The sequence below is a fragment of the Zalophus californianus genome, chromosome 10 (genome assembly GCF_009762305.2).
Source record: "Zalophus californianus isolate mZalCal1 chromosome 10, mZalCal1.pri.v2, whole genome shotgun sequence".
NCBI lineage: Eukaryota > Metazoa > Chordata > Mammalia > Carnivora > Otariidae > Zalophus > Zalophus californianus.
Window position 1 is genome coordinate 97,091,013 of NC_045604.1, and position 25,169 is coordinate 97,116,181.

The 25,169-nt window shown below is 58.3% G+C and overlaps 2 protein-coding genes across 7 annotated transcripts; one reads left to right on the forward strand and one right to left on the reverse strand.

Annotated features, from left to right (window-relative positions):
• Positions 1-335: 335 nt before the first annotated feature.
• Positions 336-4,038, forward strand: HSD3B7 (hydroxy-delta-5-steroid dehydrogenase, 3 beta- and steroid delta-isomerase 7). 4 transcript variants are annotated; one of them, XM_027612848.2, is made up of 7 exons: positions 336-491; positions 854-1,025; positions 1,238-1,393; positions 1,652-1,760; positions 2,071-2,170; positions 2,345-2,507; positions 3,004-4,038. In XM_027612848.2, the coding sequence occupies exons 2-7, from the start codon at positions 860-862 to the stop codon at positions 3,417-3,419; spliced, it is 1,110 nt and encodes a 369-aa protein (XP_027468649.1). In that variant the 5' UTR covers positions 336-491; positions 854-859; the 3' UTR covers positions 3,420-4,038. The 4 variants fall into 4 exon arrangements, with proteins under 4 accessions (XP_027468649.1, XP_027468650.1, XP_027468651.1 ...); XM_027612849.2 differs by having other exon boundaries at positions 381-491; positions 858-1,025; XM_027612847.2 differs by having other exon boundaries at positions 408-501; positions 858-1,025.
• Positions 4,039-4,148: 110 nt separating this feature from the next.
• STX1B (syntaxin 1B) lies at positions 4,149-23,890 on the reverse strand. Of its 3 annotated transcripts, none has more exons than XM_027612853.2 (10): positions 22,584-22,835; positions 14,010-14,084; positions 13,697-13,796; positions 13,501-13,575; positions 10,936-11,009; positions 10,430-10,538; positions 10,173-10,246; positions 7,878-8,015; positions 7,664-7,774; positions 4,149-6,319 (listed from the first exon to the last, which is right to left on the reverse strand). In XM_027612853.2, exons 1-10 carry the CDS (start codon positions 22,611-22,613, stop codon positions 6,311-6,313), a joined length of 795 nt encoding a protein of 264 aa, XP_027468654.1. In that variant the 5' UTR covers positions 22,614-22,835; the 3' UTR covers positions 4,149-6,310. The 3 variants fall into 3 exon arrangements, with proteins under 3 accessions (XP_027468654.1, XP_027468653.1, XP_027468655.1); XM_027612852.2 differs by having other exon boundaries at positions 4,149-7,317; positions 22,584-22,833; XM_027612854.1 differs by lacking the exons at positions 4,149-6,319; positions 22,584-22,835 and adding exons at positions 7,142-7,317; positions 23,756-23,890.
• Between the last annotated feature and the right edge of the window lie 1,279 nt (positions 23,891-25,169).

The window sequence follows — 25,169 nt, forward strand, 5'->3', positions numbered from 1 at the left end:
TCAACCACCGTTGCTCTGGGCCACCTATTAGGCTGGAATGGTCATCCAGAAATCCCCCACCAAGGTCAGCCAGAGCTGGGCCAAGTTTGGCCTTCCTTCCCTTCCCAGAACCACAGCTGCTGCTGGGCTTCTGGCATCCTGGGAAATCCAGCAAAAGGGGAGGACTGACGTCATGCAGTGGGAATGAGGTTACCGCACCTGCTCCATCCTCAGTGCCCACCCAGCAGGTTGTGTCTTCCCCAGCCCCCTTCCCAAAGTTCTTTGCTTGGAACGAGCTGCCTGCGGAGTGCAGAGTGGCCGCCAGGGGGCGCCCTATGGCAAGAGTGCGGGGGACGGAGGGGTGGAGGCTGGGCTCGTGTCTGTTCCTGGGATGGGCCAGGAGGGAGGAGGAGCAAGCGGAAGGGGACGGTGTGTTGGCCGGCTGGCCCGGGCGTCGACAGAAGACGGCCCGTCCGGGGGCCAGTTTGGTTATTCTGGGAGCGTGGCTGCAGGTAGGCCGAGGTGATGCCAGGGCCCCGAGGTCCCTTTCCCTAGTCACAGCCCTTCCCATCTCCCTCTCCTTTCTACCTGAGCTCTGTACCTCCTGCCCTCCATTTTCGTCCCAGAACCACCCCCTCCAGCTCAACCCTGAGCTCTTCCCAGACGCCAGGCCCTCCGCCTTCTCTCAGGAGCTGCAGTTGGCGGGGTCAGAGGGCAGGTAGCCTGGCCGCTGCAGCTCCGGCTGCAGGTTCGGGAGCTGCTCGGGCCCGGCGTCACTGCTCCAGCCCACCATGCCAGAGGCCGCGACTAGGGGTAACAGGTGCGCCACGGCACCGGCTAGGCGGGGGCAGGCAGCTCGGGTTCTCTTCCCCAGCCAGGCATGGCCGAGTCCACAGAGGTCCGGAATTTGGTGTACCTGGTCACAGGTGGCTGTGGCTTCCTGGGGGAGCATGTGGTGCGGATGCTTCTGCAGCGGGAACCCCGGCTCTCAGAGCTGCGGGTCTTTGACCTGCACCTGGGCCCCTGGCTGGAGGAGCTGAAGACAGGTGACCGTGGTGGGGAGGGACGTGAGGTGGGCTGGGTGGACTCGGCTGGCCGGGGTGGAAAAGATGATGCCTGTTTATATCTTCCAGTGCACATGAATGGGATGAATGAGTCACCTTGGGAACATGTGGCTCCTAAGGGTGTAGGCTGAGCCCAGCAGCTGGCTGGTGGCCCCAGCTCTGACACTGCCTCTGGCTGTCCCCATCCCTACCAGGGCCCGTGCAGGTGACTGCCATCCAGGGGGATGTGACCCAGGCCCACGAGGTGGCAGCGGCTGTGGCTGGAGCCCACGTGGTCATCCACGCAGCTGGGCTGGTGGATGTGTTTGGGCGGGCCAGCCCCGAGACCATCCACAAGGTCAACGTGCAGGGTGAGGTGGCTGCTTGTTCCCCACCCCCTCTTTGACCTTGACTTCTGGGATTCTCCTGTGAAAACCTGTCCTCTGGACACTCCTGCCCCCGGAATGGCGGTCCCCAGCGGCCCTCACAGCCCCGCTGTGGTTTTCCCTGGACCCGGGGAAGGAAGCCCGGAGTCGTCATCCAGATTTGAGATGCAGGGTGGGAAAGATGCAGAGAGGAAGGAAGTTTTAGCTCAGGTCCACCCTTCCCCTCCCCACCACCTCTCCCAGGCACAAAGAACGTGATTGAGGCCTGTGTGCAGACTGGAACACGGTTCCTGGTCTACACGAGCAGCATGGAAGTTGTGGGGCCCAACATCAAAGGCCACCCCTTCTACCGGTAAGCTGAGGTTCCCCTCAATACTCTAGGAGCCCCATTTCCCCTCAGCATTAAGAATTTTCCCTCTCGGGGCACCTGAGTGGCTTAGATGGTTAAGTGTCTGCCTTCAGCTCAGGTCATGATCCCAGGGTCCTGGGATCGAGCCCCACGTAGGGCTCCCTACTCAGTGGGGAGCCTGCTTCTCCCTCTGCCTCTCTCCCTGCTTATGCTCTCTCTCTCTCTCTCTCTCTCTCTCTCTCTGTATCTCTGTGTCTCAAATGAATAAATAAAATCTTTTAAAAAAAAAGAATTTTCCCTCTCCCTCAACTAGGGGCAATGAGGACACCCCCTATGAAGCAGTCCACAAACACCCCTATCCTTGCAGCAAGGCCCAAGCTGAGCGGCTGGTCCTGGAAGCCAATGGAAGGGAGGTGAGACAGGAGGCGAAGAGACACGAAGCTGGGGTGGGGAGGGCTGCCAGTGCCGACGGGACTTCTCTGCAGCCTGCCCTGGGCACCTCCCTTCCATCTCCAATTTGAGAAGGCCGGGCCAGAGGGCAGGCTGCTGGGTCCTGGGTCTTTGCCATGCCTGCCTTTCGCCCCCAGGTCCGTGGGGGGCTGCCCCTGGTGACGTGTGCCCTGCGTCCCACTGGCATCTACGGCGAAGGCCACCAGATCATGAGGGACTTCTACCACCAGGGCCTTCGCCTGGGGGGTCGGCTTTTCCGGGCCATCCCAGCCTCTGTGGAGCATGGCCGGGTCTATGTGGGTAAGGCCCCGGCCACACAGCGGGGAAGCTAAGAACAGGGCAGGGCCTGTGTGGTCCTGGGTGGGCAGCGTGCGCCCCCGGCCAGCAAAGGGTGAGCCGCGCGTGGGCCAGAGTAGCCGGATGCGCGGGCCTCGCCTGCACGACCACAGAGGAAGTGGCAGCCCTGTGAGCTGGGAAGGCGAACGTAAGAAACACGTTCCCGGCCAAGGACAGGACCACAGTTACGGGAGCTGCATTTCCCCAGGAGAGGCCAGGGGCAGCATCCGCACGGGAGCAGCCGAAGACGTAGCCTCCACCCAGGCTGGCCCAGGAGGGCAAGTGGCTACAGGGGCTGGGGAGAAAGCAGCCTTTACAAGGGCTGTAGTTATGTGGGCGCGTGCACGTGAGCCCGAAGCCCGGGGTGGGAGGCGGCTTGGACACCGGCCGGCCCGGGAGAGGCTGTCCGCGGGCTCTGGGGCACTCGGGGCCACAGCCGCCTCCCTTCCCCCACCGGCAGGCAACGTGGCCTGGATGCATGTGCTGGTGGCCCGGGAGCTGGAGCAGCGAGCGGCACTCGTGGGCGGCCAGGTGTACTTCTGCTATGACAAGTCGCCCTATAAGAGCTACGAGGACTTCAACATGGAGTTCCTGGGCCCCTGCGGGCTGCGGCTGGTGGAAACCCGCCTGCTGGCGCCCTACTGGCTGCTGATGCTCCTGGCCACTCTCAATGCCCTCCTGCAGTGGCTGCTGCGGCCGCTGCTTCTGTATGCGCCCCTGCTCAACCCCTACACGCTGGCCGTGGCCAACACCACCTTCACCGTGAGCACCGACAAGGCTCAGCGCCACTTCGGCTACGAGCCCCTGTTCTCGTGGGAGGACAGCCGGACCCGCACCATCCGCTGGGTGCAGGCCATGGAGGGTTCGGCCCAGTGATGGTGGAGCTAGGGCCTGGAGCATCCATCCGGGTCCAGAGCCCTCAAACCCTGGGGGGGGGGGGCAGGACGGGGGGGCGGCGGGGGGAGGCTGCAGTCTGGAGCTGGAGCGGGGGTCTGGGGCCAGCCCAGCCGTACCTACAGCTCTCCCCGTGTCGCATCCACGAGCCTTGAGTCTGCGTCCTCGGGCCTCTAAATTCTAGGGCGGGACTTTGGGACAGGCGTGTCTTCACTCTCAACCCAGGCCTGAAGGCTGGTGGGCGAATGCCCGATGCCCCCTGATGATCTCAGCTGCCCTGTCCCATTTCTGGCCTTTCAAGCAGGAAGTGGGTAGGACTTCCATGGGCTTCGTGCTGGCCTTCTGAGGTCCAGGCCTGGGTTCAGGCCTCCATTCGGAGGGAAAATTCTTTCTGGCTCCTCCCACCACCTTTGGCCCTCCTTGGGGGGTTACAGTCCTGTTCTTTTAAAAATATTTATCACCTTTAGACAGCTCTCTTTCCTCTTCAGCGAAGCCTAAGCAGATCTGCGCATTTTTCCTTCTTCTGCCCGCTCCACCCAAATTAGTTCCTATAATATTGTGCTGTACCTGGCCGAGCCCTGGATTAAAGCTCCTTATCCAAGCCTGTGTCCATCTACCTGTGCAGCTCCCCACTCCTGCCTCCCACCCTCGCTGCCCCTCCCCACGGCGCCTGTCCCACGTGGGGGCAGAAGGAAGTGAGCACACAGCACGCCCGCTGTTGGATTGGTTGCTATTTCTCCCGTCCCACGGGGCCCGACCCGGCCCGGGGTGGGGGTGGGGGGCTCTGGGGACTGGACATGCAGGGTGGGGAGGGGGGGGCAGAATTTTCCTGTGTTTTATCCATTTGCAACTTGGTCACCAATAGAGAGAGATGGGACTCTGAGGGCTAACAGGAGAGGGTGGCCTGGCTCTGGGCCCCCAGCCAGGCCCCAGGAGTCCTGTCCCCTCCGAGGAGGAGAGGGAAAGAGCTCTAGAAACCCAACGGAGAAACAGGAGGGGCAAGGGCTCATGTCAGCAAACACGGCTACGTCACGTGACACGCCAGCGACACGGAAACACACGCCAACGCACACGGCTGCACAGCGGGCGGGGGCGGGGGGCGGGGAGCCGGGGGCCACCCATCTTGTCCTGTGCGGGGAGGGCTGGGGGCACAGGGCGAATGCATAGAACACATCATGTACACACGCTCAAGGCGTGGCAAGAGCGTGCATCGCCCGACAGGCACATGGGATGGACACGCAGTGTGCTTCATGAGAGGCAGGGCTGGGGCGGGGAGGGGAAGGGAAAGCAGCGAGGCCTGGCCAGGCCCAGGGCCATCCACGGGGCACACATGGGCTTGGGGGTCGCAGGTGCGTGGAGGGAGAGCCGCACACACTCGTTCGAGAACATGCGTGACACCAGCCCCCAGACAACGTTCCAGGACACACACCAACACAGCAGCCGACAAGCGGCCGTCACATGATGTGGGGGACTTGAAGAAGCTGGGGCACAGCAGCCCCTCGGGGATCCTCCCGGAGAGGTGGGCCTGACACCACTCAAGGAGGCCACGGCAGCACTCCAGCCGCGGCTCCGCCCTCGTGCTCGTGGCCCCAGGGCTGTGGGAATTCTGGAAACACCGGGGCTGCAAGGCTGTCCTGGCTCCGCGGCAGGAAGGAAAAAGGACCGGGGTGCTGGGGCCCGTTCTGATGTCCCCAAAGAAGGCTGACAGGGGAGCACGAGGGCTGTAATTAGATGCCGGGGCAAACTTCCTGTCCTGCAGAAGGACATTCTTGGAAGGGACGGGCAGGCTCCCCTCCACAAGAGAGCCCACCGTGGGGGCTGTAACGTAGATTGGCCTCACACAGGCGGGGCTCAAGACAGCTCAGGTAGGGAAGGGGTCAGCTACAAGAGCTGGGGGCGGGCGGGAGGGGTATTGTGTTCTGGAAGGCCACATCTGCATTGGCTCCCTGTCTCTGTGTCTCTCACACCCACACCCACACCCACACCCACACCCACACACACACACACGCACTTCACATGAAGTGGGACCCTGGGAAACAATCTGCACACACGTACCCGACTCCTTCACCCTGTCCACACGCATGCCCAGCCCTGGGCGTATACTCCCGTCCATGCAGCTCCTTGGCTCATGTACCTCCCGCCTGCCACCAGCCTCGCAAACCCACCCGTGCCTAGTGCATGTGTGGTCCACACAGCGAGGGAGGCGCCGGCCTTCTCCTCGCCCTCAGACACCCGGGCCTGGGCCTCACCTCAGTCTCCACCCGGGGCACGGGGCGGGGGGGGTGGGGGGGTGGGCGGCGCAGGGTCAGGGACAGCCATGGCCAACATCTAGCAGGAGATGTGTCCAGGGGAGGGGTCCCGGGACTCAGCTCCCCCAGAGTGGAGGCCGCCACACCAGCCATCCCGGTAGGCCGGGAATTACAATTCCAGTCCCGGAGGCAGAGCCCAGGGCATCCAAGGGGGTGGTGAAGTCACACACTGGCCTCTCCCAGTTCTGAGGTAAACGTGTGGAAGGCGCGAATGCCCTCATTTTCAATCTGTCTGGGGCAGCCCTGGACGTGCACCTCATCGGTAACATTTCCCACAATGAGCCCTTCCAGGCGGCACCCGCGTGTGGGCAGCTCGGCCGCGTCGGCGGACACGGCCGCGCCCGGGGCTGGGGGGGGGGCACCCGCGTGGGGCCTCCTCAGCCTGGGCACGAGTGAGCACATGGAGGTATCCCCACTCTCCCAGCTGCAGGGCCACCCTCTGGCAGAGACATAGAAAAGACTGGCACGTGGGCATGTGCGCACAGGGGCTCGGAGACCTGGCAGGGCAGGAAGCTCCAGTTGCACAATGTTGGTGGAACGGTGTGTGGCCACACCAGATGTTGGTCAGCAGCTCTGGGGAGAGAGGGAGAGGGCAAATACATCTGGATAAACAACCCTGGACGGGGCACACATGTTTAAAGAAGAACACGTGTGTGCATAGGATACACAGGCGGGCAGAAACACACTATGTAGAAAGCCTCTACACACACACACACACACACACACACACACACACACACACACACTCCCTGGGGTTTGCTCAACATCACACCGGGGTGTCTGCCATGGCCTCGGTGCATCTGGGCCGACCTGGATCGTCCGCGAACATGAGTGTGAGCCCCTGTGCACTCACAGCCCGCCCTCTCTACAGCAGGCACGGAGGAGGCGGGGGTCAGGGAAGGAAGTGCTGTCATACCGGATTCAAACACTCAAACACAGAATTCCATGTACACCGACTGCATCCGTGGAGCTGTGGCCACACACACACACACACACACACACCTATTCACAGAAGACAGAGCGGGGCTTGGTGGGCTGTTGTGGTACCCCTGGCCACAGTCTACACAGAACAGCCCAGGTGAAGCGGGGGAGCTCAGACGACACACAGACTTGAAGTGGGGGACCAGAAAGGTGATTTGGTGCTTCTACACACATCTACACGTGGGGACACACACACACACACACACACACACACACACACACACACACACACACACGCTGGGGTGTCCACACGTCTTGAGCATGTGCCGGCGGCATGCATGTTGGTGTGCATGTGTAATCACGCCTGCTGCTATCTACGTGCGGGGCCGGGGGTGGTCCATGGCGGGGTGAGGTCCAGGGACTCCAGGGTCTGACAGGAGGTGGGGAAGTGGGGGCTGCCTGGGTCTGTCTTGGGGGTGAGCCTGGAGCAAGGGATGGAGTGAAAGGAGTGTGGGGGTATTGCTCCCAATGTGGTGGGGGAAGGGTCTGGGAGAGACAGGGTGGGGGGCCTACAAGCCCAGCGTCCCCCCAATGGATGACGCCAAGACCACCCCCAGCACCACACAGCAAATGATGATCATGATTTTCTTCTGCAGGCAGAAAGGGTTGACAGGGAAGAAGGAGAGAGACAGAGAGATAAAGAGAGACAGATGGGGGGGAAGAATGGGGGAGGAGGTGTGAGGGAAAAGAGGAGGGGGAGAAAACAGAAAAAGGAAGAAGTCAGAGCCAGAGATCAGAGATAAGGCCTCCCTCTGGATTTCAACACTCACCTCAGTCCGGGCCCGAACCTAGCCCCAAGCGCTCCACTCCAGCCCACCTGCCCCGCCTGCCCGTCGCCATCCACAGGCCCGCTCGCCTCCCCCAAGGCCAGCCTGTTCCCACCACCACCACCACCCCCACCGGCCCTGACCCACTCATCACCCCCCACTCTCTTACCCTCCGGGCCTTGCTCTGATATTTCACAGCTTTCTTGGTGTCGGACACAGCTCGCTCCACATAGTCCACGGAATGTTCCACGTTGTACTCGATGCGGTCAATCATCTCACCCTGCAGAGGAGATGTGCACAGGATGGGGTGGGGGCTGGGCTGGAGGAGGGGGCACCCCAGGGATCTGCGGGAGGCTCCTAGAAGGTGGGGGAGAGGCCAGTACCTGGCTCTCCACGAGCATGGCCATGTCCACGAACATGTCATGCAACTCTCGGATGCTGGTTTCCAGTTTGATGATCTCGTTGTGCCTCGTCTCGATCTCATTCAGTGCCTGCTTCGTCATCTGTGAGTCCATTTTGATCTAGGGCGATGGGGTGGGGGGCAGGAGGGGAGGAGCTGCAGAGCCCCCTTCACTCCCGTAACAGTTTGGATTCTGCAGCCAGAGTGTCTGGGTTCAAATCTGACTGTCATTTACTAGCTCTAACTGTGGGCAAACCTCAGTTTCCACACCTGGAAAAGGTGGATGATAGCCGCGCCCACCTCCCAGGGTTCTTGTGAACGGTAAGTGAGTTACTATGTATCCACCAGTTAGAACAGTGCCTGCCTGGCACACAGTAACCACTAAAGAGAAGTTTGTTAAGTTACAAGAAATAGAAGTTGGCCTGAGCCCACCGCCTCACCCAGGGCTTCCTCTACCACACACACACACACACACACACACACACACACACATGCACGTGCACACACACACACGCACCAGGGAAGAGCAATAGGGGGGTAGAATCACCATTAGTACTGGGGGCCCCTGTCTGGTCAAAGGCAGAGGACACAGCAGAGAAAGCAAGTAGAAGCAGAGAAAGCCCAGATGAGAAGGCAGTGTGCCCACTCTGGAGCCCCCATGACATTAGGTGGGGGAGAAATAAAGAAATGCACTGCAGCGCTCAAGAGTCAGGCAGAGAGATTAACTCCAACCCACAATCAGATATTCCTCTGTCGCCCCCACACACCTGGCCCGAGCCAGGCCACTCGCTTCCCAAACTGCTCACTGCCCAGACCTCATCAAGCCATTCCTCTGCCCTGAAACCTTCCAGGGTTCCCCACGATTCCTCCCTGCTCCCCCCCACCACGGGCTGTACACCACACCCTATCCAGGGCTCGTTCTCCCTTTCTGGCCTCATCTCCTACATATCTGCTAAGAGCCAAAATCATCCAGTGGCTGTTTGGCAAGTGGTCCACTCTCCCTGTCTTTGTTCAATCTGTTCCCTTTCTCTAGTGGGCCTTTTGCCCAGCTCACCACGTCCAAATATTCCTTGTTTCTTAAAGCACAGCTCAATGCCACTTCCCCCAGGAAGCCCTCCCTGGCTCCAGTAGTTAACCACTACCTTAGAGCCTGTCTGCAGGATGCACATCCCTCAGGCAAGATCCCGACCACCCTGCATTGTAATGATGGTGGGTTCATTGGCAGGGATCAGATCTGTTCTCTTAGAACCCACCAGGCTCGGGGCGCCTGGGTGGCTCAGTTGGTTAAGTGACTGCCTTCAGCTCAGGTCATGATCCTGGAGTCCCGGGATCAAGTCCCGCATCGGGCTCCCTGCTCAGCAGGGAGTCTGCTTCTCCCTCTGACCCTCTTCCCTCTCATGCTCTCTATCTCTCATTCTCTCCCTCTCAAATAAATAAATTAAAAAAAAATCTTAAAAAAAAAAAAAAAGAACCCACCAGGCTCCCCTCCATTCTCAGACAGAAGCCTGGGCAGAGCTGTTTGGGAGGGCTCCAGGCTAACTGGCCCTAATCAATTTGCTCAAAGCTAATTTAACAAAGATCAGTTCTCTAAGTAACAAATTGCTGAAAACTGCTAAACAGTCACTGAAGAGACTTGAGTTCTGGTCTAGAAAACTTAACCAGAGCCATTCTGCCATCAGAAGCAGAGACAGAACTGGGCAGGCCAAGGCAAAATCTACAAAGAGAAAGAAGAACTACAGTGGGGGAAGCCCATCCACTCCCATTTAAGATGACAAGGGCAGGGGGTAAAACTTTAGCAAAACTAAAACTGGTATTTTTTAAAATTTTTCATAATGTAGGCAAGTCAGTCATTTGGTGAAATGACCTGCTTCAGTAGGAAGACGTCAGAGCCCTAACTGACAGGAGACGGTGGATCTGAATCCTGGCTCTGAGGCCTTGGGCAAGTTATTTAACCTCTCTGGTGAATCTCTGGGTCCGATGTCCTCATGGGTGAAATCTGGCTCCCTCAGAGGCTGGTGGTGAGGACCAAGCGAGATAGCAGGCAAGTGTAAATATGTAAAAGTGCTTAGAACAGTGTCTGGCTACTCAAAATGTTGACCATTTTTATGGGGGTGCCTTCCTGCAGGCCCTGCTCCCATGGAAATCCCCAGCTCCGGGTCCTGACTTCCCACTGTTTGTGATTCCAGGATGGACTTAGGACCTTAATTCAACCTCAGCTCCGGGAGGGAGGAGAAGTAAATGTTTTCCAAAGCCAGATCCACTCCCACCCGGGGCTCACATCATCCGTGAAGATGGCCAACTTCCCGCTCTCCAGCATGTCTTCCAGTTCTTCGTTCGTCGTGGTCCTTCCAGCTGTGGGGAGAAAGGCCTCCCTGCTCAGGGACTGGGCCAGTGTTGGGGGCCTGAGGTGGTGGGATGGGGCAGAGACCCAGGAGCCCACCCTCCCATCCGGCCTTAGGCCTCCACAGAAGGCCTGGGGCAGCCACGGAAGAGGGCTGGGGCAAGCCTGGGAACTCTGCAGCGGGGCACACGCACTGATCTCCAGCTGCCGCTGGATCCGGTCCTTGCAGCGGTCCCGGTACTTGGACTGGGTCGCGTTATATTCGGTCATTACTTCCACGAACTTCCGAGAGAGTGTGGAGTGCTAGGGTGGGGGTACAGACACATCAGCAGGCCGGGACAGAGCGGGGCGCGGAGGCCAGTGGAGGGATGCAGTGGGGAGGAGAGGCCGAGGTGGCCTACGGCCCTTCTCTAGCTCGCGCCGCGATCCCAACCCCAGACAAGTGCTCAGTCCCAGGACGCCCCCGCCCCCGGGCCCCGCCCCCCCAGCCCCCTAGCCTGCCGCGGCCCCGCCAAACGCGCGGAGATATGACCCGGCCCCCGCCCCTCCCCGCTAGAACCCCGCCCAGGCGCCTCCTTCGCCACGCCCCGCGCCCTGCTCCGCTCTGGCCCGCCCACACTCCTTTCGCGGCTCCCTCCCCGGGTTCCTTTCCCAGTCCGATCTGGTCGGGTCCCCGCCCCGCCAGGCCGCGGCCTCCTACCTGGGTCTTGCGGATGCGCAGGTCCGCGGAGGAACGGTTCAGCCCCTCCTCTTGTTCAATGCTTTGCTCGATTGCTGCGGGAGAGAGGGTGCAGTGACCGGCCAGGAAACCCGGGGCATGTGGGGCGGGGGTCCGGGACATGGGAAGGGTCGACACCCCGAGGCAGGCCCCGGGCCTGTGAAGAGATGTCACACCCATGGCGAGGGCAGACAGTAAAGGATCCAGGGTGCGGGAACAGGAGGCGGGTGAATAGAGGACAGGCGTTTCAGCGGAAGGGGAGATTGAGGGTCGGTGGGTCACCAGACAGAAAGGGGCTACTTGTTCTGGCGGAAGGGTTGGGTCTTGGAAAGTCCCACAGCCGTAAGTCCTGCTTGACCCTACGGGGGTCTCCGGTACGTGGGGAACTCTCCACTTCCTACAGCCTGTGGAAAGAGGGCAGGAGCCCACCCTGAGGTTTTTCTGGCAGAAGGCAGGCACTTCCAGGAGGGTCAGGTTCTAGTGGCCGCCTTTTTCTTGGAAAATTCTACGTGGAGGGAGGGATGTCCGCCAGAAAATAGCTCCCCCCACCCCACCCCCCCACCCCCAGCCCTGCAAGGTGATCTCTGTTTCGGGATTTCCCACTTCTAAAGGATGTTCTGGAAAAGCGCACAGATTAACTGGGATTCCTCCTTCTGGATCATGCACTCCTGACATCTATCCTTCAGATTTTCTAAAAAAGAGCTTGCCTGCGATAAGATCTACAGTGCTCTGAAAATGCAGCAGGGACGAATCACCAGGCCCTCCAGACCTGGAAGGGCCTCCAGGCCATTCTTGAGAACATCACTTCTCTGTTCTGCTGGCAGCGGGGAAAGGTTGGGGGCTGAAAAGCACCCCAACGTTCCCCTGCCAGCAATGGTGGACACAGTGACCGAGTGACACCTCTGGCCCACCTGCTGCAGGAAAGGCCAGGAAGGCACAGCACACCCAGGGAGGTCGCAACCTCTGGCCCCTACAGGGACCCTGTTGTCAGACTTGGGGCTGGAGCCAAACCCTGTAGTGGAAGGTCCTTTAGAGGGTCTCACTGACTTCTTACAACAATCCTGAGAGTTCAGTGATAATCAGCCCATGGATCACACTAGAACCTGAGGTTCAACTGGGGAAAACGACTCACTTAAGGTCACACACAAAGCCTGAGCTCATGCCACCAAATAGTTGGAGAAGAGAATCTTCTCTCTTTTTCTGGAGGTCTGGAATGTCAGCTTCTCTATGTCACTGCTACTTTTCCCAGCTTCTTTCTTGGTCTGTTCCTGGACTCCCAATCCATGGAGCCCACCTCCTGGTCTTATAGAGAGTGTTAAGGTCAGAGCTCGGTGGGCCGAAAGAAGTCTTTAAGCTCAGGGATTTTTAAACGGTGTTCCATGGAACCCTGCTTCTGGGAAAGAACCTCAGGGGCTGTTGCTGGGAGTAAAGGGGAGACCAGGTAGATAGGTCCCTGGGCCTCCCAACCCCAGTTCAGCCAGAACAGCCTGTCTTTTATGTATTGGATATATTGGAGGTCTTTGTGAGATTTCATTTAAGGAAAAAAAAATTTTTTCTACCCCCTGAAAAAAAAAGCCTGCTTTGAAGTTGCTTCTGTTTTTCTTACTGTGCCAGTGAGGAAGCCGAGGGGAGGAATGAGTTGATGATGGAAGTTGTCCAGAATTGAGTTGATGATGGAAGTTGAACTCCCTCTGCCTGGATTTGTACTTAATGTGCTCCCAGTTTAAGTCATTTTCCTTTCCAGGATACAAGTGTAGAAGGCTTATTTTTACAGATCAGCATTGGAGGCTCACACATGACCTCCCACTGAGTCCGGGAAGGCACAGAGTCCCTGTTCTCAACTCTCTGGACCCAGGTCGGTGTGTCCAAGGCCAGGTACCTGACATGGTGCCTTTTCCCCAATGCCCCGCAGTGGGCCTCAGACAAAGTAGGTGCTTGGCAAATGTTTTCTGATGCTGAATCTACCACATCACGGTAACACTGCTATTCCCCTGGCACCGGCAGACAAGGAAGTTCCCAACCCACAATGCTTTGGGGGAAGGTGGTTATTACCAGCACCCAAGTCCTTAAATTAGAGTGAATACATAAGCATTTGGCAGGTCCCTCCTGAAAGCTTGCCAACTCCTGATGTCAGCCACACAGTCCAATCTGTCCTGAGCCAAGGATACCAGTTCAGAAGCATTTGCTGAGCCCACCTACTGGGTGCTTAGCGCTATGCCCGGCACCTGTTCTGGAGAAATAAGGATTTAATGAAACTGAAGCCACTTGGAAGACTTTCTTTTCTGGTGGACCTTCATGCTGGTGGATCCAGCAGCGCTCAGACGCAACTTGGGCAGAAACCCTCCTCTCCCTCTTTTCTTTGCCATGTATCTTTCTCCAAAGAATCTGGAGCAGGGGCGGGGCGGGGGGGAATCTGGGGTTTTGTGCTTTCTCGCTGTTTAGGAATTTGGGTCCCGGAAATCTGTAGACACTCCTTACAGAAAGACATGTTTGGTCTAATGAGGGCAGAGTTGTTTTTCTCCTTAGTCTGGGGATTGCATTCCTCACCTTTCAACTTGGACCGAACCTTGTTGGCTGTCTTCTTGATGTCTGCAGTGAGGTCCTCCAGCTCCTGTTTGGTCTCTGAGGGGAGAGCCAGAGCAGATGAGAAGTCTGGATAGGAGCCCAGACCCCCTCCCCTCCTTCCCCCCACGCACACTGTCCGCCCCCCTCCCCCTCACAGCGGCCCAGCAGCAGTACTCACTCTCATCTGGGTTGGGGGCGGCCAGGATGGCACTATGCTGTTTTTTCACTTGCTCCACATCCTCAGACAGTTTCTCAATGCAGCCCCGGATCTCTTCCACCTGGGGCAGCAAATCAGCTGTGCCCAGCCAAGTCGCTGAGCCAGGCAAGGGGCCCTGGGGGCTTAGTCAGGGTTCGGGTAAATGGGCCAGAGCCGAGGGATGGGTAAAAGGCTATGAGGGGGTAGGAGTGGAGAGCAGGGGTGGGGACAGGGCGAAGGGAGTCGTTGGCTGGGGGCCAGCTTCTGGGTCTGGGAGCATTGGAAGCTCTGTTACCTGTTCAAAGAACTCGTCCATGAAGTGGTCCCGATCCACATGGACCACCTCCTCTTCATCGTCACTGTCTTTCGCCTGGGAGGCAAAGAAAGGCAGAATCCTACCCTGAGTCTGATGCTCCCAGCTCAAGGCTCAGAGCAGGGGTCTGGGGAGGTGTCATCTGCAGGGGGCAGGTCATTTGCAGGGCAAGTGCAAGGGGCCCCAAGCGGTCCGAACACTGGAAATCTTGTGGAACAGGGTCCCGGAGGCCAGGCAGCTGACAGCCCAAAGGACACCTTGGAGGGAATTAGCAGAAGGCACCCTTTCAAGGGTGGAAGTGGCCCTGAGAATGCAGTCACCCTGGAGGGGGGTGACACCCAGGACAACTGCCATTAACCGGTCTCGTCCCCACCAGCTAAATGTCAGCCTTGCAGGAACCAGCTCTGGGCTCCCGGGAGGGGTCTGGAGTGGAGGCCCGGGAGGCTGACCCTGGCCGCTGTCTCCCCGGCCGCTGCTGTCCAGGCCTCACTTTGCTCCCCTTCTCTTCCCCTCCAGCCTCCACCCAACCGGCCACGTCCCCTCTGCAAGGTCACTTCACTGGCAGCGGCAGGCGCCGAGCTGAGCAAGCACCGTCAAGCTCAGGGGGGCTGGAGGAGAGACACAGGCAGCACCCCGACCCCCCTGGCTCCCCGTGCCTGCCTCCTCCCGCCTGCTTTCACCCCCTCCGCTGCTCTGCCCCTCTCGTGTATTCACTTGCTTTCATCCAGCCTCTCCCAACTTCACACCCACCTACTCTCACTTGCCTGGATTTCCCAGTTGCAACCTGCAGCTGCTCAGCCCTCCACCCCCCGGGGCTCAGAGACACAAAGGGATTTACCCACCCACACTGCCACCGCCACCGCCAGACAGACCAGTGACACAGACAGAAGGGCTGACACACAAGGCACGCAGAAATAGGCCCACTGACACCCACATGGAGATACACCGACACGTTGACGTTCACCCACACTCGGCCCCACGGCAAAGCTGCCTGTTGCCCCGCGTAGCCCCACAGATGTGCCCCCGCGCCCCCAGGGACATTCGAGAGGGCCCTGTGGACTTGTCCTCCAGGGCTCCCCGAGCCTCAGGCCTGCACACTCATTCAAGGCCAGGAAAGAAGACGGGGGGGAGGGGGCGGACTGGGCTGCCCAGTGCTGCATGCTCCGGACTTGAGGCTCTTCTCCACTTGGGGCAGAAGTCAGAGGACAAAAGCTGAGCCCGGCAAGCTTAATTACGTGCGGAGCCCTCATCAGCCCCAGTGGACATTTAAACAGAGTTCACCCTGACTTCGGGAAAGAACCTAGCCCAAACAGGACAGAATCGGACTACCGGAGCCTGAATGCTATCCAGACGGGATCCGAAAGTGTCCACCTGGAGCATAGCCCTCTGGGATCTAAAGAGAGGAGCTCCCATGGAACCTCGGCAGGGTCCGAAGAGATCGCAGACAGGACCTGCCAGAAACCAGACAGGCTCAGACCCAACTAGACTTGGGCAGACAGATCCCACCAGACAGCTCAGATCGAACCTAGACAGAGCCAGATGGGACCGAGATGCAATCTAGGCAGCCAAGTGAACTCGGAATCAGCAGAGCCCCGACAGCCCTGGGAGGAGCCTGCAAGCCTGGGGGAGCCCTCCAGCTGCACGCTCTCGGTGCCCCCACCCCAGCTTCCTGCCCAAACGGAACGCGGGGGATTCTCTCCGCAGACGCTGGGTCCCACCGCACCGCAGAAAATGTATTCAGCACTTCCATTTAATTTCCAGACAATCCCAAACATCCACTGGGAAAGGGAGGCTCCTCTGTCTCTGCCCACAGCTGCCCTCGGAAGGAGAGATGGCACAGGCAGGGCTTGGGTATTCTGAGAGGGCCTCCGGCTTCTCAAGTCTCCGCCAGACCCAGGGCTAACCCGATAGACCTTGGCCCCGAGAGGCTCTGGGAGGCTCAGCTCATCTCGGAGGACCCTGATGCCTTGTCCTCAAGCCAGCTGCCCCACGGGGTCTCCTTCCCCTAGAGCCAAAGCCGTTCCTCTGCCCCTTCTCTGACTTCGGCCCCCTGCCCAGCTGCCCACAGGTCATGGGGCGTCTCTCTGGTCCAGGTGCCTGGGAACTCTCCTGTTCCCTGCCTCTTCTCCAGGCTGACTTTCGACTTTCTAAAGTCTAATTTCCTTCTCTCGCTCCAGTTTGTCCCCAGAGCCAAGTTCCCTTAGATTAGGCCCCGGGGCATCCCTGGCTGCCTGTTTACTTGTCCTTGAGAGAGGAAGAAAAGTAGAGGCCCAAGTATGACTTATTTGGTATAATAATTACAGGGAGCTGAGAGCTAATAATCCTCTACAGTTCACCAACACTTTTACATCTCTAATCCCTTTTGATCCTCACCACACAGCCCTGAAAGGAAAGGCCAAGCAAATATCATTGTCCCCATTTCACAGATGAGGGAACGGGAGGTCAGAGGGAGGAAAGGGAAAGTGACCTGTCCAAGGGCGCCTAGGCTGAATGGGTTGTAAATTACAAGCATCTACCATAGACTCCCCCACAGCCCCTTCTAAGGCTGGAGGCCAGGCCACCGCCTTCCAGGGGCTCTGCCACAGCTGTTTCCCTCTCAGCTCAGCTCCTGCTTAAGGCCCCATCTGGTGGGGTTCCGTGCCCTGGAATCCTAGGAAAATATCTTTTTTTTTTTTAAAGATTTTATTTATTTATTTGACAGAGAGAGACACAGCGAGAGGGAACACAAGCAGGGGGAGTGGGAGAGGGAGAAGCAGGCTTCCCGCGGAGCAGGGAGCCCGATTTGGGACTCGATCCCAGGACCCTGGGATCATGACCTGAGCTGAAGGCAGCTGCTTAACGACGGAGCCACCCAGGCGCCCAGGAAAATATCTTTTAACAGCATCTTCGGGGCGCCTGGGTGGCTCAGTCAGTTAAGCGGCTGCCTTCAGCTCAGGTCATGATCCCAGGGTCCTGGGATCGAGCCCCGCGTCGGGCTCCCTGCTCCGCGGGAAGCCTGCTTCTCCCTCTCTCTCTGCCCCTTTGCCCCCTCCCCCATTCGTGTTCTCTCTCAAATGAATAAATAAAAATCTTAAAAAAAAAAAAACAGCATCTTCTACATGGGTCTTACATCCTCGTTATCTCATTGAATCTTTCTTTAAACCCTATAAGAACCACTGGGTAGCATAATTATAATTATGGCAAACGTTTACATACATGTGATCATGAGCTGGGCACTGTTCTATGCCCTTTGTATATATTTGTCCATTTAATTCTTACAAAAGCCTCCTGAGGTAGGTATTATTATAGCTCCCTTTTATAGCTGGGGAACCTGAGGCACAGAGCGGCTAAAGAACTTGCCCAGGCTAGCAGCTACAAGGCCACACGATTTCTGCCTTCTGGGCTTCAGCCTCTGCCTTGGCTGAACAGCAATAACGTCTGCCCCAAATGCTGGGCAGGTGGAGGCAATGAGACCAGCCAGGAAAAATGCCTAAGGCTACCAGAAAGACGCAGTGTTTAGAGAGGGTTGCCTAGGACTCCCTGCCCCTCCCGTGTTACAGATGAGGGAACAGGCTCAGAGACGTTGCCTGAGCTGCCGAAGGTTTCACAGCAAAGCAGGCCAGAGGTGGGACCTAAACTGCCTAGTGCTTAATCCCAGACTTCTTCCCCCCTCCCCCCAACCGTCCGGCTCTGCCTGTCCCCAGTACTGCTGAACTCCTGTGGCCAGGAGAGAAAACCAGCAAGACGGGCCAGGCTACAGGAAGAGCCCAGGTAGGAAGCCAGGCGTTCTACCTCCCCTCGCCCTGCTCTGTGATCCGAGGCAAATGTCAGCCCTTCTCTGCACCCCAGTTCATCTACGGAAAAGGCAGGCCGGTGCACCAAGGGCCCTCCCTGCCCTGAGGGATGCACATTTAATAATGAGCGCGGCCTCCATTTATGGAAGAAGCTGGCCAGCCTAAAAGAATGCAGGCTGTGGGCAAATGAGATCACCCAGAAAAAGATGATCATATGCGCCCGATCCACTTTATGGACAGTTCAAGCCTCAGTTTCCCCATGAGCAAAACGAAGAAGATAAGAAATCTAACACGTACGTATTGACTACAGTGAGCTGGGCCCTGTGACAAGGGCTTCGTGCGTCTCCTTTAACCCTTGTAAGCACTCCATGAAGCAGATACTATTCTTATGCCCACTTGTCAGAGGAGGAAACTGAGGCATGGAGCGATTAAGTGACTTGCCCAAGATGATAGAGCAGGCGCTGTATGGGGCGCTGACAGAGTGGCACCTGGGTTTGAACCCAGGCCCTCTGCTCTCCCTGCTCGCCAGCTCGTCAAGTGCTTGAGAGAATTACATGAGAGACTGCAGGGGTCCCAGGCACCTTGTGGCTCCGCCTGGGCTTCGGGAGCGTCAGATCCAAGCCTCCAGCTGCAGTCTTTCCCATCAGAGATACCAGGGGGCCTCGGGCGCGCCAGTGCAGGGGGACAACACAGACAGATGTGCGGATGGAAGGAGAGGGAGGCAGTGAGCCAGCAAGTCAGGGACCAGAGACGGATGGTGAGAAGGTGACTAACACAGCGGCGGAAAGAGCCTGGTGTTGGGTGACAGAAAAGTCACAGAGTGTGTGTGTGTGCGTAAACACACGTGCGCACCCCTGCGCACAAAAACACACATGCTCACATGTTCTCCTCAGGGGCGCAAGCATCATCTGATCTGGAGGCAGGAGCCTCTGTCCGCCGCACCCCTGCTCCTGCCCATCTGTCTCCCTGACTGGGCCTTCCTGCCCTCCCACCCCCACCTTGCCAGTCTGCCCTCCCTCCTTACCCACCTACTCCCTTCCTCGTCCTCCCTCTGCCCTACTGAGTCATTCATTCACCTGGCGGAGATGCATGAGCTGAGCCAAGCTCTCTGGCTGCTTCTGAGAACACAGTGGTGGACAAGACAGGACACAGGTCCTGCCTCCAAGTAGCTGAGGGAGGGGGAGAACCAACAAGACCGTTTCGGTCTGTGCTAACTAGCAGGGGGGAGATGTGACACAGAGAAGCGGCCATCAGGGGTGGCTCTTTACAGGATGGTCAGGGAGGGCTGTTCCGGGGGTTGGGTGACATTTGCTGACACAGAATTTAAGGCGGAGGGGACAGTGGTCCGTGTGGAAGGAAGAGCATTCAAAACAGAGGGACCAGCAAGGGCCAAGGCCCTGAAGCAGGGCTGAACTCGGTGGGTTTGCAATGGCAGAAAGGAGCCCTGCGCAGCTGGGGGACAACAGCCCGTCACCGGGACTCTGCCGGGCCCTGCGCACTCACGCGGGCCGCCCCTCCCTGCTGTCATTCAAGGGTACCATCTAAAGCCCTCTCTGTGCCTTACCCATACCTGAGTGCTACCCAGATGACTCAGTCCCTGCCTTCAGGTGCGTGGCTTGTCCCGTAACAGCCCCCACGCCCACCCGGCCTCAAATTCCAGCCTCCCTCACTACAGTCCTCACGTTCCCCACCCCCCAGGCCACTCCACAGTCCACAACGCGACCCCCCCGCTGGCTTCTCTCTCTCCCCAGTCCTCCTCTCTGCCCCACCTGCTCCCCCTTCTCTCCTCCTGAGCCCCGTCCCTGGCCCCGCCCCTTGGGCCCTGGGACACCAATCCGGGCCCGATGAACTTCACTCTAGCCCAGCACCTCCCAGCTCGTGCCTGGAGGTCCTTGGTGAACTGGAAAACAGAAAACCCTGTTTCAACTCCAGCTCTACCATTACCAGCTGTATGACCTTGGTCAGGTTGCCTCTCTGGCCCTCAATCTACTCCAAAATAAATTAGGGGTCACATCCTGCCCATTCCAGGGGGCTGATGTGAGGTTCAAGGGAAATAAGCAAGTCAGCCGTAGAATAACAAACACTCAAGGGCACTGCTGTGCCCAGGCTCCTTCTGGGCACTTTTTGCCTATTACCTAGTTTCATTCCTTAGGACAACCCTGCGAACAGGTACTATTATTAGTCTCAATTCACACGTGAAGAAACTGAGGACCAGAGAGGTTAAGAAACTCACCCAAGGTCACACAGGAAGTAGCAAACCTAGGATTTGAACCCAGACGGTCTGACTCCCGACTCTGTGCCCTCACCGGCTATGTGATAGACAGATCTGAGAACCCCTGGGGAACTCTAAAGTACTGCTGGAAAGATATTCAGGTCCCTTGAGCTGACGTCCCTTCCTGCCACTGCCCCCCATCCCTCTCAGCATCTCAGAGACCTCTTTAGCAGGCCTCTCCCCTACCCTGCCTGGTCTCTCCTGCCTCCCAGTCTCCTCGCTCTCAACTTTGGTGGGGAGACCCTTGCACTCCTTGCATCTGGCAGCTTCTTTCCGCCCTACCCATCCCCTCCCAAATCTCCAGTCTCCCTGAGCTGTGACTAACACCAGAGCCATTTACCCAGCCCCCTTTACCCCTCCACACCACCTCTCACCTCCCCCACCTGACTGCCCACCCCCTGAAGCCCCAGCAGCCAGAACTCCTTGCCTCCAGGCAGGGACTCCCTGATGCACTTGGATGAGAACGCCATGCCCTGCCCGCCCCATCTGAGTCTTAGGGTTTTCCTTCCCTCTCTCTCTAATTATACCACAATTTTGCCACCACCTCACCTCAACCGCTTTCCATTTCTCTGGGTTTTGGAGTCATGGGATAGTGTTGGCAGCAGGGGATCTGGGTTCAAATCTGCATTCCTCACACGAGAGCTGGGTGACCTTGGGCACGTTATTTAACCACTCTGGGCCTCAGTTTCCTCAGCTATAAGATGAGGTAGTCTCTCAGTCTACATACCTTACCAGGAGGTCAGTGAGGGGCTAATGAGATTATGGATGGCAGCCTGCTTCGAAAACTGCATGGTGAAAGAAGGGGAGTTTAGAGCACGGTGCTGGAGCCAGCCCGCCTGCCTGCCTTTTCCTGGCTCTGTGACTCCGACCAAGTTACTCAACCTCTCTGGGCTTCAATTTCCTTACCTATAAAATGGGATCATACTAGTACCAGGGTTGCGGCGAGGACCAAAATGAGTAAATATGAATAAAACACTTAGGACAGTTTCTGACTCTAGAGGGTTATTTTTATTATTGTCAGTTAGCGGATGCCTGGCCCCCATATTCAGTGAAAGTTGAATACAGAAGCCTTCAAAATTCCCTCTTTCAACCACCAGTTTCTTCTTCCTTCCCATTTGTCAACACATCTTTCCCCGGAGACAACAACAGTCACTTTATCTTCCAGCCCCTTCCTCCTCTCTTTCTGTAGTCTGGTTTCCCACGCCCATATCCCGGGGGCTCTCCAAAGACGGGGCTTTCTACCCCCAGTGTGGAGACTTCTGTTTCAAAGATCAAAAAAGCAGAGAACCATGTCAACTTGCCAGACTGGGAACCCAGATTCCAGTCTGATTCCCCCACCCACTTGCTTGGTGACCTTGGGCAAGCTCCTGCTATCTCCAAACCTCAGCTTCCTCATCTGTCAAATGGGGTAATAACCCTGGGAGCGGGGAACAACCAACAGGCTCCTCCTGGCAGAGACCCAGTGCATCAGGATACATCATGGCTGGGGCTAGTACTTCATGGACATAACACCACAGGCCCCGAGCACACAGCAGGCTGGCAGCTTCGCCTCCTCGGCCCCCAGGTCATCTCCACAAATGCCCTAACGTTCTCCTGACCCTAGAAACCATTCTCATCAAGCTCCCACTGGCCAGGCCCTCCAACTGGCAGCCTCCACTGCGGACATCAGCGCCTCCCTCCTCCCCACTGTCACCTGAACACAAACTGCCTGGCCAGACTCCGGAGCTGGGCCTCTTCAGGCCTGCAAACCAGGGGCCCACCTCGACTTGCCCCTGCCCCACTTGCCCCCAGCAGAGCACACTCCATGTCACACAACCCAGTTCCATGGCCCTGTGCATGGAGCCTCCTCCCCCTCTCCTCTGCAACCCATTTCCCACCTCTGGGGTCACCCCATCTCAAGCCCTGGCCCTCTGGCTGTCTCCTGAGGCCACCCCTTCCCTCCTTGTCTCTGAGAGGCGCCCCCTCCCCACAGGGAGCAACACACGCGTGTGCACGCGCGCACACACACACACACACACACACACACACACACACACACACACTTCAGTCACTGCCAGGTGTTGGCATCTCTGTCCCAACCTGTGTCCTTCCCCCTAGCACCCCCCAAATCTTGGTCCCGCAAGACTCAACCTGGCCCAGTAACCGCCCCCATCTTTCTAATTCCGCAAATCTGCGCTGGGGATGACAGTACCCTCCAGTTCCCTCCTGATATTCACTCTCTCCCATCCCCGGAGTAGACCCCTGGGGCCCTCCTGGGAATGTGAGCACGCAAAGCCCCTGAAACCTCTCCTGCCCCCTTGAGTCTTAATGGCCTCCAACCTCTTCCAGCCACTGTCCCCAGAATGCAGGTTCACTGGAGACATCAGGTGCCTCCAGATCCTGGGGTGCCCCTACCACCAGCCTCCAGTCCCATCATTTGCCCCCATGTCCCAGCACCTCCCCCACTCCACCCCCACGCGCTCCCCCGATATTGGGGTCCCGCCCCCCCTTTCCCCCCACCCCCAAGCTCACACTCCGCAGCTCCTGAGTCCGATCCTTCATCCTGCGACGGCTCCTTCTCCTCCTCCTCTTCCTCCTCCTGCCTCCGTTCCCTGCCTCCTGCCTCGGTGCGGGAGGCCGGAGTCTGGGGGCGCCGGGGGGCACCCGAGCCGCTGGGGGGGGGGGCCCGCGGGCGGGGGCGGGGCCGGGGGCGGCGGGCCGAAGGCCGGGCAGGGGCAGGGGCCTGGGCCGGGCTCGGCTCTGCCGGGGCTGCGGTGGCGATGCGGCTGCGGCACAGGCTCGGATGGAGGGATGCGGGAGCCGAAGCGCGGGGGAGGGGGGCGGAGGGAGGTAAGGAGGAAGGGAGGGAGGGGGGAACCGGGAGGGGGCGGGGAGCAGGGGGCATGCGCAGCGCCGGGGGCTGGGGGCGCCTGGGGCTTGTAGTCCGGCTGAGGGGCGGGGGGTGGGGGTCCGGGGAGGGGGAGTGCAGAGGCCTAGAGGCGGGTGGGGAAGGGCAGAGCCGGAGAAGGAGGGAAAGATTGGCCGAGAGACCGAGGAGCTGCGGCGGGAGGCAGCGAGCTGCTGGGTTGGGGGTGGGGGGGACGGCAGAAAGGGGGTAAGGGAGTGAATTCAGGGAAGGGGTGCTGTGGGAGGGGAGGGGGTGCCGTGGATCCCTTTACACCAGGAGATCTAGGGAGATTTTATGTTTGGTGTCGAGTATCTGTGTAAGCCTGTGCACGACCACCTCTGTGTGTGTATCCCTGCAGGGGGTTCTTTGGACACTAGAAATAGCAAAACTGACCCTCTAGGTGGCTTTTGTGATGCAAGGAATCAGCCAAGCCTGAGAGGACAGGGACTTGTTTGTTTTGGGGTTTATTTTGCACAGCCTTCCCCACTCTAACCGTGACAATCTCCGGGCAGCGATGGGTCTCAGAGTTCTGCTTGTCTACCTCCGGGGAAGGGGGCTCACTACCTTTCCAGATCTCTTGGCTTTTCTTTACATGGCTCTGACTGTTGAAAAGGAAACTCGTCCTTATTGGGAAGGGAATGCTGGTACACCGGAGGATCCAAGTACCCTCCGTCCTTGCCCTTGATGCCCACCTCTCCTCTCCTCATCTCCATATTTTAACATCACATCAACTACTCCACCCCTGCAATGGGGCTTTCGCCCCTGACAGGCCTTGAACCTGCCTCTGCCAACTTACCCGTTGACCTCCTTGATGCCAAATCCATCGGCCACTGGTCAGGCCTCACCCTTCATGATCTTTCAGCGACATATGACCCTGATGACCTCTCTCTTCTTGAAACCTTCCCCTCCTTGACTCCCAGCCTGCCTCCTGCCTCCCTTCCCCTCTCCCCCACCCCCAGCCTCTGAATGTTATTTTCCAGCCTCCTTCCAGATCCATCCTTTCTCCCACAATCCCTCTATATCAGGGTTCCCTGGGCTGCACCCTGCGTTCTCTTCTCTTCTTTTTTTTTTAAGATTTTATTTGTTTATCTGACAGACACAGCGAGAGAGGGAACACAAGCAGGGGCAGTGGGAGAGGGAGAAGCAGGCTTCCCGCGGAGCAGGGAGCCCGATGCGGGGCTCAATCCCGGGACCCTGGGATCATGACCTGAGCCGAAGGTGGACGCCTAACGACTGAGCCACCCAGGCGCCCCTTCTCTTCTTTCTTTATCCTCTCACGTCCCAGGGTCAAACTGCATCTACCTGCCCACGGTCCCCACATCTATACCTGCAAGTCAGATCCTCCTCCTCGAAGGCAGCACCCACCCAGAACCTGAGCCCTGAGCTGGGCTCCGACAACACAGAGGCAAAAGATGTCATCAGAGACACGAGTAAATCCATAACCGTAGTGAGTGGGGCCAGGGCTTTGATGGAACTTCCAAGACTGGTGGCCTTGCCTTCTCCTCCCAAAGCTGTGTTCTCCATCAGAGATGGCATCTCCATCAGCCAGTCACTCAAAGCAGATGGAAACCTGACCTTGACTCCCTAACCCATCCCCATAATGCTGCCATGTTCTGAGCGTCCACTGCATCCTAGGTGCCGTGCTGAGTAGCTCCTAGAATCTTCCCAATGGAGCTGCTACTGCCATTATCCAAAGTGCACAGATCAGGAAACTGAGGCTTGGAATGCATGAATAACGGACCTAAGTTCACAAGGTTAGTAAAGGACAGGGCTGGGGCTCTCGCAGGCAGCCTTTGATTACAAAGCCTGTTCTTGTAAAACCACAGTGTTATAGCTCCTCCCTCAACTGCCAAACCCAGAGCTGCCTCCTGGGTCCTCTCCCTCCTCACCACCTTGGGTCAGTCTAGGCCCTCATTGGCTTTCACCAGTAGCATCACAACAGCCTCCTCTCTGGTCCCCCCACCTGCAGCCCCTTCCCTGCCTGTCCCATTTTCTCCCCAGGTGTTAGTGTGATTGTCCCCTAAACAGATGTGGTCCCCTGCACCAACGACTCCACCCGCCGGGCCATGGCCTCCCGGATTACACTCAGTAGCAGCTTCTGGCTTTTGAATCCCACCACCCTCACCTCATCTCTCCTACCACTTCCCTCCCTGGGCCACAGACCCCAAGCCTTAACCACACCACGGGATCCCGGACCCTGGACACCCTGG

What these genes read in the sequence shown, in the direction of transcription:
- STX1B (XM_027612852.2), bottom strand. Translation starts at nt 22,613, where the DNA reads ATGAAGGATCGGACTCAGGAGCTGCGGAGT. An exon ending in TGGACGAGTTCTTTGAACAG is followed by an intron (nt 13,797 to 14,009) that starts GTAACAGAGCTT and finishes TTGCTGCCCCAG; the next exon opens with GTGGAAGAGATCCGGGGCTG. An exon ending in ATCAGAGCAAGGCCCGGAGG is followed by an intron (nt 7,318 to 7,663) that starts GTAAGAGAGTGG and finishes TTCTGCCTGCAG; the next exon opens with AAGAAAATCATGATCATCAT.
- HSD3B7 (XM_027612848.2), top strand. Translation starts at nt 860, where the DNA reads ATGGCCGAGTCCACAGAGGTCCGGAATTTGGTGTACCTGGTCACAGGT. An exon ending in GCTGGAGGAGCTGAAGACAG is followed by an intron (nt 1,026 to 1,237) that starts GTGACCGTGGTG and finishes CATCCCTACCAG; the next exon opens with GGCCCGTGCAGGTGACTGCC. An exon ending in TGGAAGCCAATGGAAGGGAG is followed by an intron (nt 2,171 to 2,344) that starts GTGAGACAGGAG and finishes TTTCGCCCCCAG; the next exon opens with GTCCGTGGGGGGCTGCCCCT.